A 16,206-nucleotide genomic window follows, 5' to 3' on the forward strand; every position below is an offset into this window, starting at 1 on the left:
AAAAACCTGGCAAAATGATCCCATTTGATGTGCAGAGCCAAGGCACGCAATGAGGTCACTGCAGGAGCAATGGAGGAAGATTTTAAACCAAGACTTGGTTCTCTCTGCTGCTCCAGTCTGCATCCTGAACACAAACTCAGCACAAGGTTCACTATTCCCCATGCTCCAGCTGCCTTTACTTCCAATATTTATGGAAATGAGAGTGTTTTAACCCAGGATAGTCTCCCATCGCTCTGATGCTGCACTGCAGAGATAAGAGTTATAACAGTTGCAAGTGTGGCTGGAGGAGGACATTGCTCTGTTCAAGGAAAATCAATGTGCTAAATGACACTACCATTCCTCCTTCACCTTGTTTTATGGAAATGAGGAAAAGCAAAGACAAACTGCACCACCGAATAACCACACACACTATTTACAAAGCTTTATAATAAAATTAATAAAACTACATTCTTCAAGCTCACAGAAGTATGTGAAATACATAGAAAAGAGAGATTGTACTGTTTTCTCTGATCTGAAGCAATGAGAGGGCACCTACAGATTTATAGGTGAAAACTGGAGAAGAAACATTAAAACATGGGCTGCAGAAAAAGCAGTAGTTTTGCTAGGAAATTGCCACAACACTCCAGCTACTCCAGGTCTGGTTTAGAGGCTGGGTGGCAGAAGCAGCTCTTTATGCCCCATCCCCAGCAGTGTTCAAGGCCAGGCTGGACAGGGCTTGGAGCAAGCTGCTCTAGTGGAAGGTGTCCCTGCCCGTGGCAGGGGCTGGAACCAGATCAGCTTTTAGGCCCCTTCCAACCCAAACCAGTCTGGGATTCTGTGATGTTCAAGCCCAAGTACAAAATTCCCAACCTAACCTCCCAGGGCTGAAAGGATTTTGTGAGCCTTAAAGAACAAAACACTAGAATGTGGTGGGGTCTAGAGAGGCTCTGCCCGTTTCCAAAGGGACAGACCCACTCTTACATAATGAAAAAAGCCAAAGAGCATCTCCCTACATTGTGGATTTGAAACAAAAGCAAGACTGTTGTGGGGATTGTGAGACCAGCCAGAAGTCAAATACATAGCAGCTCTGCTTCACATTGACTACTTCAAGCAATTCTTGTTGTTGTCCAGCAGAGAAGAACAGAAACTTGAGACAAACACATTCTGAAAGGCACGAGAGTTCAGTGCCTTTCATTCAGTTCAGCTTTCCCAGAGGCTATGGTGAGAGCAGGAATTGGAGGAGCCAGGATCAGGACTTTCTACCCTTAGGACCCTGGCCAGAGCCCTCACACCATCCTTCAACTGCAAATTAGATTTCATTTGTGTGTGTGTGCAGAAAACCTGATCTTCCTCCTACACACTGAGCAAAGACTAGTTGGGAAGTTCCAAGTACCAGAACAGGGTGGTTATTGGGCTGGGTGAGCAGGGCCAATGACACAGTCACTCCAGAGGTGATTTTACTGCATGAACTTGCAGAAGAGCACAAGAAGCATCCCAGACCATGCACACCAACCAGCACGTCTCTCCTCCACCTAAAGGGAAGGACTCTAAGGAGTCAATTCAAGTATCAGAAGCCACCACTAATAACTCTGCAATTCTCAGCAACAAGCCTTTGTTTAAAGCTATTCACCTCAACATTTCCCATATCCTAAACAGAAACACCCAAGTCCTAAAATTGATGAACAGGCAGTTTACAGAAGCAGTAAGACCCTCTACACACACACTGCTGGCACTGGGTGAGCATACATCACCACTGTGTAGCTGGTCTCCCCTTTCCCAGCAGGACGGGGGTACCAGCTGCAATGCTCTTCACCCCAAAAGCCTACTGTGAGGGAAGGGCAGCTGCTTTATGTTAAAAAGCCAAGGGGTCAACCTCGAGTTAAATGAATTCACCAAGGGGACTAGTGAATTAAAGGTTGTTGGTAGCAGCACTGAGCATCAGGCTGGGAGGCCAAGGTCTGCTCCTTCTGTGCCAGAGCCTTCCCTTCCCTCCTGGGAGCCAAAGCAGGTGAGAAGATGTGCTCACAGGAGGCAACATCTCAGTTTTGTTCAGACACACACGAGCTGGGTACACTACCTGAGATCCTCTGCTGCTCCTGCGAAAAGTCAATGCCTTCGCCGATGGAACTCATGATTTTCTCAATCTGGAAAGGGAAAGAAGCAAACACTGCATTATTCATAAAGCCTTAGAAAAAGCAAAAGGCAGCCCTGGGATTTCTCCTGCCATGTGAGTGCCAAAGAAATCCAGGAAAGGATGGCAAGGTACCTCTGACCCAGAAGTACCCTCAACACCTTGCCTGGAAAAGGCCTGGCTGGGAGGGATCCTTAGAGGCTGGGACTCCACAGAGCCTTCCCTTCCAAAACCTAACAGTGCCTGAAAATAAATGGCTCCAAGAAAGCCACCCCTCTGGGGCACAAAATTAGGGAGGAGGAAAGGAACCCCAGGCTCCTCCGCTCGCCCTGCACAAACATGCAGCCCCCTCCACCAGCAGCCAAGCCCAAGAGAAACAGCTCCCCAACTCTGTCACAGCACACTAAACGGGAACGTGGCCTCACCTCCCCCTGGTTCTGTTGGGTTTTTCTGGTTTGTTGGGGTTTGGGGGGGTTTAAACCACATGTCCCAAGCCTGTGCATGGGCGCTGCGCTCCTCACTGCTCCCACTGACAGCAGAGATGCTCAGAACGAGTCGGAGAGTACATCAAGCAGCATCATGGGGGCAAATGCCCCAATTACCCAGGAGAGGGAGCTAAAGACAATTCCATCCCTTCATTTCAGCGATTCACAGCGAAGAGCTCAAGGCAAACCTCAAGCAGTAAGCAAAAAGGGTAAAAACTCCTGCCCGAGAGGGTACTTTTTCAAGTGTAAAACAGGCCACCCCAAAAAAGAAAAAGCAAGTTGCAATTTTCCACAACCTTCAGGATCCGCTCTTACATGAGAAGAGAAACGTTTCCAAACCAATTGTTGAGCAGAATTTGTAAACTGAGGCTTCCTAACGCAGTGCTGCAGAGGGAAAACGACAGTGACAGGTACTGGGTTAATTCTGTTGAGATGAAAGACCTGATAAATTGCACCTCAGCCACTTCAGAACTAAAATGATCCAAAGCACTAAAGCCCACTGCTTTCCAAAGAGCAATGAGGCACTTCAGAGGCTCAGGTCTAGCTGCTTACCCCCGTTTTCAACCTATAACCAAGCAGAAAATTAAAGAGCCCCAGTGAGAGAGTCCTGAGAGGAATCTCCCAAGAAAACCTTCCTGTGAGGCACCTGAGTGCACTGCTGCTGAATGCAAAGCACTGACTGGCAATGAAGAGTGGGGGGAAATCAACTTCAGCAACTTTTTTCCTCCAGGTCTTTTAAGGATAGGTTTTGGGAAGACATCCAAGTTTTCCTGACCTCACCCCTCAACCGCCTCTGCACTGTCTGCATCCCAGTGGGATGATTTGCTTGGTGCAGCTGCATGAGCTCCCAAAACTGCCTGGCCAGCAAGCAGAGCTCCTGGAAACACTGCAAGGGGCCAGGACTTTGACTTCCATTCAAAATCAATGGCAGCTTGAAGCTGAGCTCCAGCAGACAGGGGTTTATTTTGGTGAAACAATAACAACAGAAGAACCAGACAGTGTTAAAAGGCTCCTGTCAAGTCAGATCTCCAACAAAGTCCTTCCTGTTCGTGGGGAGCACACAGGCAGGGCACTGGTAGCGTGAAATCTCACCAGGGAGAAGGCATCCATGCAATCTATAGAACAGTCATTAAAGGATGTGGATCCTCTGCCCCTAGAAAACCATGAGGAAGAGCACTTCTACGGGCTTGAAATACAGTTAATGCTACTGTACTGGGAGCTTTGAAGAGCAGCCTGGAAAAAAGAACCAGAATTCAGCGTTCCAACATGTCTGAAGTAAAGCACATTCTGAAAAGAAATCTCAGTTAAAGGATGAGTTTTAAGTCACTGGATGCACAGGGCCTACCACCAACATCCTGCCCCGCAGTACACAAGGAAAAAGCATCCATTGCTCTTCTGCCCCTGCAACACAAGAACAACTTGAACATGAGAGCTGGCAGATACCCCAGCACTGGAGCAATGCTGAGCTTCCATCAGGCTGCTGGAGCCAGGCAGGTCTCAGACAAAGGCCAAACACCATCAAACGCTAACACAAGGATTACTGGAGTCACTAACAGGGGGGCAGCAGGAGCAGTCAGATCCCTTGTTTCACAGGAGGGTAAAAATGCCAAAGGAGAAGTGATAGGATAAGCCTGGAACATGAAAGCTGTCACTTACAGAAGTCACTCAGAACTTCAATCCAAACCTGCAAGTCAGCCGTCCAAACATGGGATTTTGTGGTTTAAGCTCAAGTTTAAGACTGAAAAGACTAAAAAAAAGATGAGGCCCAGTAAAAGGCAAAAATATCCTGATTTCAAGGGGACAGAGGCAGCCCTTAAATGACAGAAATCACACACAGGGTGGTTCATTCCACAGCTGCCTGCAGCCCAAGCCGTTGCTTCAGCTCAAAATGACACATGAGGCATCACATCATCCGATCGTGCTGCTTAAGACTCATTCTGGCTGAAAAAGGTAGCCCCAGAAATACAGCTTTGGGAGTTGCAAGAGAAAGGTGGAGGTTTTTTGCCATCTAACCTAAGGCTCTGTGTAAATCAGCAACTCTGCACTATCAGCAGCAGAAGCAGGGGATCAGCTGAAGTGGATCAGTTCAGAGGAATTCAAAGTCTGCCTTGTGATGCTGAGCTTCAATTCCATCCCAATTCTGCCTTTTAACTGTTTCCCTCTGTTAGAGGTGCTTGTGGGAGCCACCTTCCCTCCACCAGCCCCACTCCCCTCCATGGGCTCCGGTTTAAAGAACTTTCCCATTTCTCATTAGTTGTGATGGAACCTGAAGGATGCACAAGCGATGCAGCAGCTTCTGCTCAAGCCTGCAGACACGTGAAAGAACTGGAAAGCATGAACTGCCTCGTATTTCTCAGCAGAGGTTACTGGTAGGAGCCCAGGCACCATTTCAGCAAGAACCATTTGCTTTATCTGCTTTTGCTCCTCCAAACCAGCAAATGCTCCCCAGCAAGGCCTTGGAATTTCATGGTGCAAAACAAGCCTCATTTCCTAATGAGACCAAGGGCTTTGGTACAGTTTTATTCACTTCCACAGGCAGGCCCTGATCCCAAGCTGTGGCAGGATTTCTGGGACACTGCCCCAATCCTGAGGGCTGGCTACAGAGTTTGGGTCTTGAGGTCAATTCAGTTCAAGCTCCAGAAGTTTAAGGGCATTAAGATTTGAAGATTTATGTCCATTAGCTTCATGGCAAGACATATTTCTGAGCCGAAGCTGCTCTTGTACCTGCCCGGGACCTTTATCTGAGCGCTGTTTACTTCAGGGGATCTGGAAGCCTGCACGGAGGAGGCACCATCACATGCAGAGTAAGAATCCCTCGGTTCCAGCCCAGCTTTTCCTACAACCAGCCACCAAGAGGAAAAATGAGCTAGGGAGGGCAGAGAGCAGGCAGCAAAAAAGCCTGCTTGTTCAAGCAGCCCCAGCTCCCTCCAGTGTCTCCCAGCAACAGAGGCAAAGCGCTTGGGGACAGATCTCGTATGCTGTGCAGGACATGCGGGGACTGCTGCCGGTGCTGCTGGGGAGGGCAGAGAGTACAAGAGCATGTTGCCAAGCTGATTCGAAACCCGCATCTGCAGCCCCTCTTTGGTCAGAGATACAACTCCTAATGCTATTTGACAAGAGCCAGGTGAGCTTCCTCCCATCAGATGCTCTTTATAAAAGAACCCCGTCTACTTGCCAGCATTTTTGCAGTAGTAGAGGCAGCATTCTGCCCTCCCCCACCATATTCCATGCTTGGATGCCCCCTTCAGAGCTGTTTAAACTAAAACAGGGGAAGTTCAGGTTAGAACTTAGGCAGAACTTAGGCACAGGGTGCCCAGAGAAGCTGTGGCTGCCCCATCCCTGGCAGTGTTCAAGGCCAGGTTGGACAAAGGGGCTCAGAGCAAGCTGCTCTAGTGGAAGGTGTCCCTGCCCGTGGCAGGGGGTTGGAGCTGGATGATCTTAAGGTCCTTTCCAACCTAACCCATTCTATGATTCTGTGATTCACCCTTACCTGCCTGCAGCTTTGCTCTTACATGATGCAGGATGAAGGACAAGAGAAAGTTTTAACTTGATTAGAAAGCTCAGCTCCTCTGCTGTGTGGGAAGCAGCAATGCCTGCTACCATACTGTAACCTGGAGAGGATGGTGCAGGACAAAAGGACCCTCCCTCTCTTTTCCCTTTCTCTAAATGTAGTAAGAGTTTTCAAACAACAACTTCTCCCCATGCATGGAGGTAACAGATGCTCCAAAGCTGCAGATGAGAGGACAACGTGAGTCCAGGTCTCTGTTCCCAGTGCACCGGAGGTGTTCTGTGCCTAGGGCACATTGCCATGATTTGACACCATGAAAAATTTGCTTCCTTCACTGTATCCTTCTTCCACAGCTGGAATTCAACTGCAAATTAACTCTGAGCAGCAGGCCAAGTTCACTTGTTTCCATCACACTGCCCTCCCTTAGTACAAGAGGGACCTGATGCTTTTCAGGTCCACACCCCAGCACGGACAGCTCGACACTCAGAACACAGCAAGGAAGACTTGCAGGTGCTTCTTCAGCACTGAAACACCCATGAACTCTTCCTCAAAAGCAGGGTATTGCCTAGTGCCATATAAAGCTGGATGGTAATGAAATAATTACATAGCAAAGGATTACCTTTCACAACCCATCCTTTGCTAAACACGGGTTTGATCTGGAGGCGGTCACGGCTATGCACAGTCGGAGCTGTGCTACAATGAATGCAAAGGGAAATCCTCCTTCATGCTCGAGGTTCTCCACAAAAACAAAGCACGCTCAGGTTACACACCAACTCAAACACCGGTTTAGTGCTCATCATCTGGATTTAACTGTTAAAAGGTTGCAAAAACAAGAATACAGGGGAAGGACACAATCCTAAAGAGGGAATGAAAGCTTTAAAGCATCCCTGCCCTCCACAACTGGTCAACTGCACTCTAGAGCGCTAAGAGGGGTCTGGAAGAGAAGATACCTTGAAAATAGCCTATGCCAGTTTCTTAGCCTGTTCTTTCCCAGTAATTAATTATTAAAATACAAAAATACCATGTTTAAATATAGCGCTGCACTTCAGACTTAGCTGGAGCCTGAACACTCAGTTCCGATTTGTTTTGGCTTAACCTGTTTTCTTCCACTGAAGCACCAAGCATCCATCTCTGAACAGGGTATAGGGTGGTTTATTTTACCCACAGAAATAAGCCTAAACCTCCTCAATTAATACAATCATGTCTGTTATTCTTAATCCAGAGAAGTACCTGGCTCCATCCCATAAAGGTATCTTGGCCAATGAACCCTGAAACCCCACCAGGAAAGGAAACAAAGTACTGCAGAGCTGAAGTACTTTGGAAGAAGGAAAGGCTGCAAGGATGGGAGTGTCCTTCATTAAACCCCAAACCAAGGGATGTGATGGGAAGGAGCTGCAGAGCAGTTACCAGGAGTGAAGCACATGGATTTATTTTCATATTTGCTTATGTCCTGATGAAAACTAAAAACACCCCAAAAGCAGGAGCTGGGTGCGGCTGAGCATCACCCCGGGGCTGGGAAGCGGTAAGTTCTTCCATGCAGGCAGGCAGCCACCAACACATAGCAACTGGGAATTTACTCCAAAACAGAACTTTATCTTAAAACAAACCGAGTTCTGACTAATGGAGCAAAAGGCATTTGTTTGTAGAAGGCCAGTAAAAGCCAAGCCAGCTTGGAGGACACACTGGATGCTGAGGTTTGCTCTGCTGGCAAGAGGTCACTGACACCGCAGTCCTGCAGAGTAACTCCCAAGCTCACAGCAGAAGCATGACCCAGAAGTGTGCGCTCACAGCCCAGGCTGCCCCTGTGTGGGGGCTGCACCCCCAGAGCCTGAGCAGCTCAGGAGGGGATCCTGCCCCTCTGCTGTGCTCTGGGGAGACCCCCCCCTGCAGCCCTGATCCAGCTCTGGGGCAGCAGCACCAGATGGACATGGAGCTGTTGGAGCAAGTCCAGAGGAGGCCATGGAGATGCTGCGAGGGCTGGAGCAGCTCTGCTCTGGAGCCAGGCTGAGAGAGCTGGGCTGGGTCAGCCTGGAGAAGAGAAGGCTCCTGAAGGGGAGACCTGAGAGCAGCTCCAGTGCCTGAAGGGGCTGCAGGAAACCTGGAGAAGTACTGTTATCCCATCTAAATCTCCCCTCTTTCAGCTTAAAGCCATTCCCCCTTGTCCTGTCCTGACAGGCCCTTGTAAAACATCCCCATTGTTCTATGATCTAATGGCTTTCTACATGAGCAGGATGCAAAAATCTTCTCTCTGACACCACCCCTCAGGACCAGCAGGACACAGGGATGGACAGGTCCCCCATCTGCTCTGACAACACTGGTGCCAGGTACAAGGCATCAAAGCCACCAGAGCCCCTTCTCCTCAAAGGCCAGGCACAGCTCTGCACAGGCACCACTCTGCAGCCAGGGCTGACGTGCTTCACTTCCCCCCCTGCCCTGATGGACATGAAGCCATGGTGCCCATATTAATCCAGTTTTTTCCTCCCCAGAGCCAGCACTGAAATTTGGAGCCAGTGAGTCCATTGAGAGAGACAGAGGAAGATTAAACAAGATCCGGGGGCTTTTATCACCAATATAAAAGACAGCTTCCTGCATCACGAGCTGCCTGCGGCAACTTATTTGCATGCAGAGAAAGGAAGCTTCATTCAGAAAGCACAAAACTGAGCAGCACTCCATCAGTGTGACACTCACCCCGGTTTGGGGGCATCTTTATGCTACTGAAGCTTTCTGGAAGGGGCTAGGTAAAACCTCACCTATAGCTGAGAAGTCCTTACACTGACCATCAGTCCAAATGTAGAAGTTTGGTTCTGTCTCTGTATGCAGCACCAGTGATTCCCAAGGACACAGCAAGGTTGTCCTGAGAGAAGGAAAACACACACAGACACCTAAAGGGAGCCTACAAGAAATCTGGAGAACGACTTTGGACAAGGGCCTGTAGGGACAGGCCAAGGGGAATGGCTTTAACCTGCCAGAGGGGAGACTGAGATGAGCTCTTAGGCAGAAGCTCTTCCCTGTGAGGGTGCTGAGGCGCTGGCACAGGGTGCCCAGAGAAGCTGTGGCTGCCCCATCCCTGGCAGTGGTCAAGGCCAGGTTGGACACAGGGGCTTGGAGCAAGCTGCTCTATGGAAGGGGTCCCTGCCTGTGGCAGGGGCTGGAACTGGAGGAGCTCTAGGTCCTTTCCAGCCCAAACCTGGATGCAATTCTATGCTCATGCCAGCATTTGGATGATCAGATATTGGTGAGAGCTACAACTACCCTACTCCAGCTGGTTTATAAGCAGGGTTTCCCCTGTCTCTCCATCCCCTCTGAGAGCAATAGGTGGTCAGAGCATCCAATGATCTGCATCGCTGTCTTGCAGCTCTGCAGGTGTAACCCTGCATCCCAACCAAGATCCAGGCTCTCAGTCCTACACATATGAAGGAGGTCAACCTGGAAGGTTTGTGTGTGCTCATGAGGAGGCTGGAAGTCTGACACCTCTCCATGCAGCACTCCCTCTTTCCAACACCTCCCTCCCACATACACACACTCCTTTACAGAGACCTTATTTCTGAGAAGCTAAATATGACCTTAAAATCCAGATACGCTTTGATATCCAAGGAGAGCCCCTTTGATGCTCTTATTCTGGAAAAACAGCTTTTGGACTTATGTGAGGGGCACTGAAGAAACTCTAATGAAGTATTTTCCTCTTAAATCCCTGTAACAACTTCAGACTTGTTAAATCTGTTACGAACAGAACGAGATGTGACAAATCACTTTGTTCTACTGCTGTTCAGAGGCTCCTCACAGGCCCCTACCTGGGTGGCCTGAACAGGGAACTGTGTTAGCAGCTAGGAATGATTTAGGGTTATAGAATCCCAGACTGGTTTGTGTTAGAAGGGACCTTAAAGCTCATCCATCTCCAAGCCCCTGCCACAGGCAGGGACACCCTCCACTAGAGCAGCTTGCTCCAAGCCCCGTCAACCTGGCCTCAAATGCTGAAGGCAAGAGCAGCATCCCCACCTCTGTCAGCTTCTGCCATCATGAAGAGCATTAGGTGGCAGCATAACAGGGCTTCTCCTCAAAACCTCTCCTGCCTGCTGCTTCCCGGGCTTACCTTCCCTCATGATACAATTTCTGCTACCACACACCACTGCCCATCAACCTGAGTTCTGCACATCACAAGGTAAAACCCTGGTGTGTGGGGGGTGTGTGTGTGTGTCTGTGTCAATGCCTTCTGTTTCCTCTGTGCCCCCTTCCCAAATGGGCAGCTTAAAACCCACCAGTCCAGAAGCCTGATCCCAAGGAAGATAAGCTGTAACACGCCTACACATGCATCAAAACCAGAAACACTGAGCAATAAAGTTATTCAGGTAAGTGTCTCTAATGAAATAAACCCAGGGAAACAAGTGGCATGGTATCTTCCATATGTATGGAATTAGTGCATTAGAATGACACCCTGCAGACAGGCATAATTAAGAATCAGGGTTCCCATTACAAATTGTTATTATTAAGGGGTTCATAACCTATTGTACAAACTTGCCCAGGGGTAGAGCTCAGCAGACAAGATAACAGCTTCAGCAGCATATTTTAGTCTTGAAAGCTACTTACAAAGTTGGGTTTAAAGGTTATCAGTACTTGACATTTCTGCAATTCCAAGTAAGAGGCAAGGGTTAAGACTTCATTATTTCTAAGCTTCTGCAGTGGAGGGATGGGGCAGATTTGGATTTAAATTATATAGATATATATATAAAAACCCAGACAAGCTGCCTCTACAGTTTAAAAACCCCTCTAAGTACCACAAACACCCCAATGACAAAGCCACCAGCTTTATTACAGGCTAATGAGTTAGCTCTAAATAGCAGGGAAGAAACAGAAGGGTGCAATAGGTCAGTGGGTGAGGCTGGGGAGCACAGAATGCCTCCATTCCATACCAATACCACAGCCACAAGCCCCAAACACAGCCAAGGTAAGATCAAGCATGAGCGGCACTGTTGCCTCAACAAGACAATTCCTCCTGCACACAAAGGTTGATTCCGACCCATCAACAGTGTGCCTGAAACTTCGTGTTGGACAGTTACAAGGTGCTCCAAGCCACTTCCAACTGGTTTGTGGGTCTTCTAGTAAACAGCAACAAGTTATTTTGGGGTTGCTTGGAAAAACAAAGAAGAAAGCAGAGCTATTTAATCAAGATTGGGGATCTCCTTTTTTAACTGCTGACTTGTGAAATCATCTCAAGAGATGCAGGATACGGTCTGGAAGGGATGGAAGAGGTCAGCACAAGCCCATGACTCAAGTGGGAATTACACAACAGTGCAGAACACCCAACACCCTGCAAAACAGAATCATGGAATGGTTTGTATTGGAAAGGATCTTAAGATCACCCAGTTCCAACCCTCCAGCCAAGGACAGGAATGCTTTCCTCTAAACCATGATGCCCAAGGCCTGTCCAACCTGGAACAGCAACGGACTGAATGGAAAACCAGCTTTAGTTAGGCTTTTTGTGCATCTCAAAACTAATACCCATCAATAGCAATAATGCCCTTTAGCTGATACTTTCCGTGGGGGTTGGACCTGTATCATCTTAAAGTCCTTTCCAACCATAACCATTCTATGATGCTATGATTTTCCAGTCTTCTCAGTGCAGTGCTAATCACACTGTCCCAACTCCTCCTGCTTCTCATTCATTTTTAAGAAACACACACTTGAAAAGACACCTCAGGCAGCCTTCCCAAAAGGAAGTCCACTACACTGGACATGATGCTTCACATTTCTTAGCTGCATCTCTGAACCCTTGCTGCTCTCCCAGCACATACGGATGCACACTGAACTTCCTGCAGCTTCCAAGAACCTTGCTGATCCACAGTAATTGGGGTTTGACATGACAACAGCACAGATAACAGAAGGGCAAAGCCAACAGAAATAGGGGCAGCTTTTCTAAAAGCCAACATGACACAGGCTCAAAACACCACTGTGATTAGGATGCTAACAGGAAGAGGGCAACCCAAGAAGATGCTGTGTGCAGACCTTCATCTGCAGACAGTAAGGCAGGTGCTACTTCAACCAGCAATAAGGTCTTGCCTGCTTCCCTGTTCACCCTGCTGATGCAAAGCAAGAGCGAGCTAAGGAACTATCCCCAGCAAAGTCTTCAGTGAACGATACCTGATATTACTAACTGGCTCAGGAGGGACCTTTAACAATCTTCCAGTACCTAAAGGGGCTACAGGAAAGCTGGAGAGATTTCATGACAAAGGTCTGTAGGGACAGGCCAAGGGGAATGGCTTTAACCTGCCCGAGGGGAGACTGAGATGAGCTCTTAGGCAGAAGCTCTTCCCTGTGAGGGTGCTGAGGCACTGGCACAGGGTGCCCAGAGAAGCTGTGGCTGCCCCATCCCTGGCAGTGTTCAAGGCCAGGTTGGACACAGGGGCTTGGAGCAAGCTGCTCTGGTGGAAGGGGTCCCTGCCCATGGCAGGGGGTGGAGCTGGAGGAGCTTTAAGGTCCCTTCAACCCAAACCAGGCTGGGATTCTATGACATTGCATCCCTGAAGGCGAAAGCGAAGCTCCTCACACCCAGCTGAGACGTGTCCTTGAAGCACAGGGCATGGCTGGATCGCAGCATCCCCTAGGACGCCTGAAAGGGATGGAGCTGCAAGTAAGAGCAGACAGGATCAGGGACAATACCTGCTGGCTCCTTACTGCAAGTGTAGTTGTGGGAAATTTTGATCTGGGCCACGAACCTCATTTCTAGATTGGTGACAGCACATAAACCACTTCTGGTTTAGATTACGATGCTTCAGCTTGTGCTCTCAACATCACCATCCCAGAGAGCAGAAGCCTCATATTTCATCACTCAATACATTCTGTGCATACAAAAGATACCAGCCTGCGTTATGAGCTCAGTGTAACAAACACCAAAGGCCTGGAGAAAATAATGCTCAATTTATTAATTCCAATTTAAACTACAAAAGCAAGCCAGTTGTTTGAGGCTCATTTCAACACTTGAGCTCGCATGCTCCATCCTCCTCCAGCAGCATGTGCTTTCCACATACAACACAGGACTCACTAACACTGGTATTTATTTCTAGATGTTTTGCAACCGCTCATTACTGATCAGGGCACACACATTTTCTGGCTTAATATGGTCTCTGCAAAACTCATCTGGATCAGGATCAGGGCCTGTTGCTTCACAGCACTCTCCAGTCTATGTTTTTGTACAAATCTGAACACAAACTGAAAGGAAAGGAACTTCGGGTATAAATCTGCATTTCCCAAGCAGCGTGTGGTGGATCTGCAGTTTCAGAGCCCTCCAAATAGCAGGGTTCTTTTGACAAACACCCAGGAAAATCTGCTGTTAACATGACAGGAAAAGTGGCCAACTGCACACTGCATCTGCTCACAGCAGTGAGATGGCTGGATGCTGGTTATTCTGAACTCACCCTAAAGACAGGCAACCCCCCCTCCTTAAGAATATTGAATCAATTCACTGTCTTCACAGCTACGTTTTCATGCTCTCACATCCTAACTCCCAAAGCCAAAATGCCAGGCTCTTGGTGCAAAGGTTGCCTCCAGCTTGCAGGATGCCACAGGGCATGGGGATGCCCACTTGGAGACTTGAGACAGAGCTACAGAAACCCTGCTTTAAAACTAAAAGCTTCTGGAGTGCCGGAGGATGTGATATAAAGTGGAAGAGAACCTAATGAAAGACCAGATTTAGTAAGGACACTGCGGCTGGACACTTGTGCTCCTGAAGAAGTGTCCTGAAAACCAACAATCACAAGATCTTTACGTAACCAAAGTATCCATCAGAGCATCAATAATTTATATAGAAGAATCAGAAGCTTCTGCTTTAGAAACACTGAATTAATACACTTGAAAAGTTAACAGAAACAGAGATGTGGACTGCAGTTACATTATTCTAGTGCACTGGATGCACACAGATTGAGTTAGATCCACATTCAGTTTCCAGTTAGTGACCTATAAATATCAGGGGGGAGAAATCTCTGTGTATTGAGGGTATTTTCACAGATCCTTCTGAATGGGTGGATGGAGGCATCTGCCACACACAGGGGAACTGATAAGCTGCAGTGGCTCATTGTATTTTGCAAACCTGCCTTAGGGAGAGCCACCCCGGATACCAGCCTTGCTCCAGATGGATTGATATGACTCAGAGGGCTGGCAAATATCATTCTTGCAATGTCTAAACCTCGGTGCTAAATACAGGAATAAAGTCTTTATCCAGACCAGAACACCAACCAATTTTACCTATAAAATCAGTCAATTTTCTTCATTTGGCATGGCTTAGTTCACTATTGGGTTATGATTTTATCAAGTCATTTGCAGGAGAAGCACAAAAGCTTTCACTTCAAAAAGTGAAGCAGGATGGAGGAAATCTCACCACTGCAGGCAAAGGGAAAAGAGACATAAAGGATGATGTAAGAATTCCTGACCTTAGCACAGGAAAAACAAGAGGAAACATTGGGATATGGAGATAATAGAATAATCAGCCTAATAATTAAGTTGATTCAGATCCTGATGGACACACTTGTTTAGAAGAGCAGAAACAGAACAAAAATACTGACCACATCACTGCCTTTCCCCTAAACAAAGCACAATTAGAAACCATTTCAAACAGGCAAAGGGACAACTGGAATGAGAGCTCAGAAACGAGGGGCAGCTCTAGGCAAGGGAAGCACACCAAGCCCACCCCACACGGAAAACAGGCTCTGCCTGGCCCCACCAGCTAAACCCAAGGCAAATGAGGTGTTAAACACCTGAACCAGATTCTGGTTCCTCCTTTTAGGAGGCAGAGGCTGCTGGCAAGCAAGGAAGGAGCCCTGTAACCCACATGGCATGGTCCTTGGCCCATGCAAGTGTAAGCACACCAGGTCAAGCCAGAACCGAGATGTCCAGCCTGCAGGTGGGATGGATACAGAGAGGATGAACATGTTATCTCTATTGTGTTTTTCCCCTGAACACCAGTATTTTAACCTACAGCTCAGGCCATATGGGAGCCATCACCAGGTAAGCTGCATGAGCTCCTCAGAACAAAACCCACTGAGCTTCCCCGGGCACAAACCAGTAGCTCTCCCCCTGAATAACAAGGAGGATATTTGCATTTTCTTTCAAGGCAAGCTGGCAGCTCTGAATTTCAACTTTTGGGTGTCCTTTTTAGGCAGCAGCAGGTTTTACATCAAGAGCTTTTCCTGAAAGTTTCACATTTCAATGCAAATGTTCTTAATCCTCAGCTGTAAGCCTGTAATTGGGGCACTAACTCCACTCGGTACTTAGGCACCCAAGCAGCCCAAGGTTAATGGAGCTCAAGTACTTTAAGGCATCCCACAGCAGTCACAGTCTCTAACAACTTGCTCCCCAGCTCTTCACAACCCACAATGGAAGGTATGACACATGTGCCATTTACTCCTGGCATCCATCTTTATGTGACATTAAGAGCCCCCAGAATGGGTCAGCACCAGGTAAAACAGCACATCCACTGTTACCACAAAGGGGAAAGAATTCCTTCTGAACATAGCTAAACATGGAGCACCACTGCAGTCATTCATAGGAGATGATGGCTGTCCAGTGCCATAATGAGCTGCAGAATATTCATTAATTCTTTAACTAATTCACTTGGGGGGGGGAATGCATCAGTGCCAGACTGTGCTTCTCATCTTATGCAAAGTGAAATGCACGTTTTATTCAGTCCCCTGCTTCCTTTGAAGGAGGTTTAATCTCTTCTTAAAAGAGCTAAAGACAGAACACAAAGCAACTACCTCATTTGGTGACTGATGCTGGAACCTCCGAGCCCTAACGCTCCTTACAAATTCACCACCATAGCCCACTTACTTGAGAGCAGAGAGCTGGAAGTGGAGGATTAAGGAATGGCAGGAGCCAGGTCTGAGGCTAATTCTCAGTAGCCTGCCTCATTCCCTGCCCCTAAACACTGCACAGATCATTTTTTCTTACCAACACCTATGACCCAGAAGAGCAGGAAACTCGAACAGCACCATGCCTCACCTCCAGACCTCTGCTCTGAGCATGGATACTGATATGGGCTGGTGACATCAGGCTGCACAGATGCATCTCCTGGATCAGGTCTTTATCAAGAACAACCTCACTGCAATCCTCAAAAC

At 48.0% G+C, this 16,206-nt stretch overlaps 1 protein-coding gene across 9 annotated transcripts in view; it reads right to left on the bottom strand.

Annotated features, from left to right (window-relative positions):
* ANKS1A (ankyrin repeat and sterile alpha motif domain containing 1A) overlaps positions 1-16,206 on the bottom strand; it is a 126,233-nt gene that overhangs the window by 49,166 nt on the left and 60,861 nt on the right. For all 9 annotated transcript variants that reach the window (XM_057404181.1, XM_057404239.1, XM_057404212.1 and 6 more), the window contains one exon: positions 2,057-2,123. In XM_057404181.1, the coding sequence (XP_057260164.1) occupies positions 2,057-2,123 (67 nt within the window). The remainder of the gene's footprint in view (positions 1-2,056; positions 2,124-16,206) is intronic.

This window comes from Pezoporus wallicus, unplaced genomic scaffold, assembly GCF_028554395.1.
Source record: "Pezoporus wallicus isolate ANWC-B61680 ecotype Strahan unplaced genomic scaffold, APGP_CSIRO_Pwel_v1 contig_5863, whole genome shotgun sequence".
Classification (NCBI taxonomy): Eukaryota; Metazoa; Chordata; class Aves; order Psittaciformes; family Psittacidae; genus Pezoporus; species Pezoporus wallicus.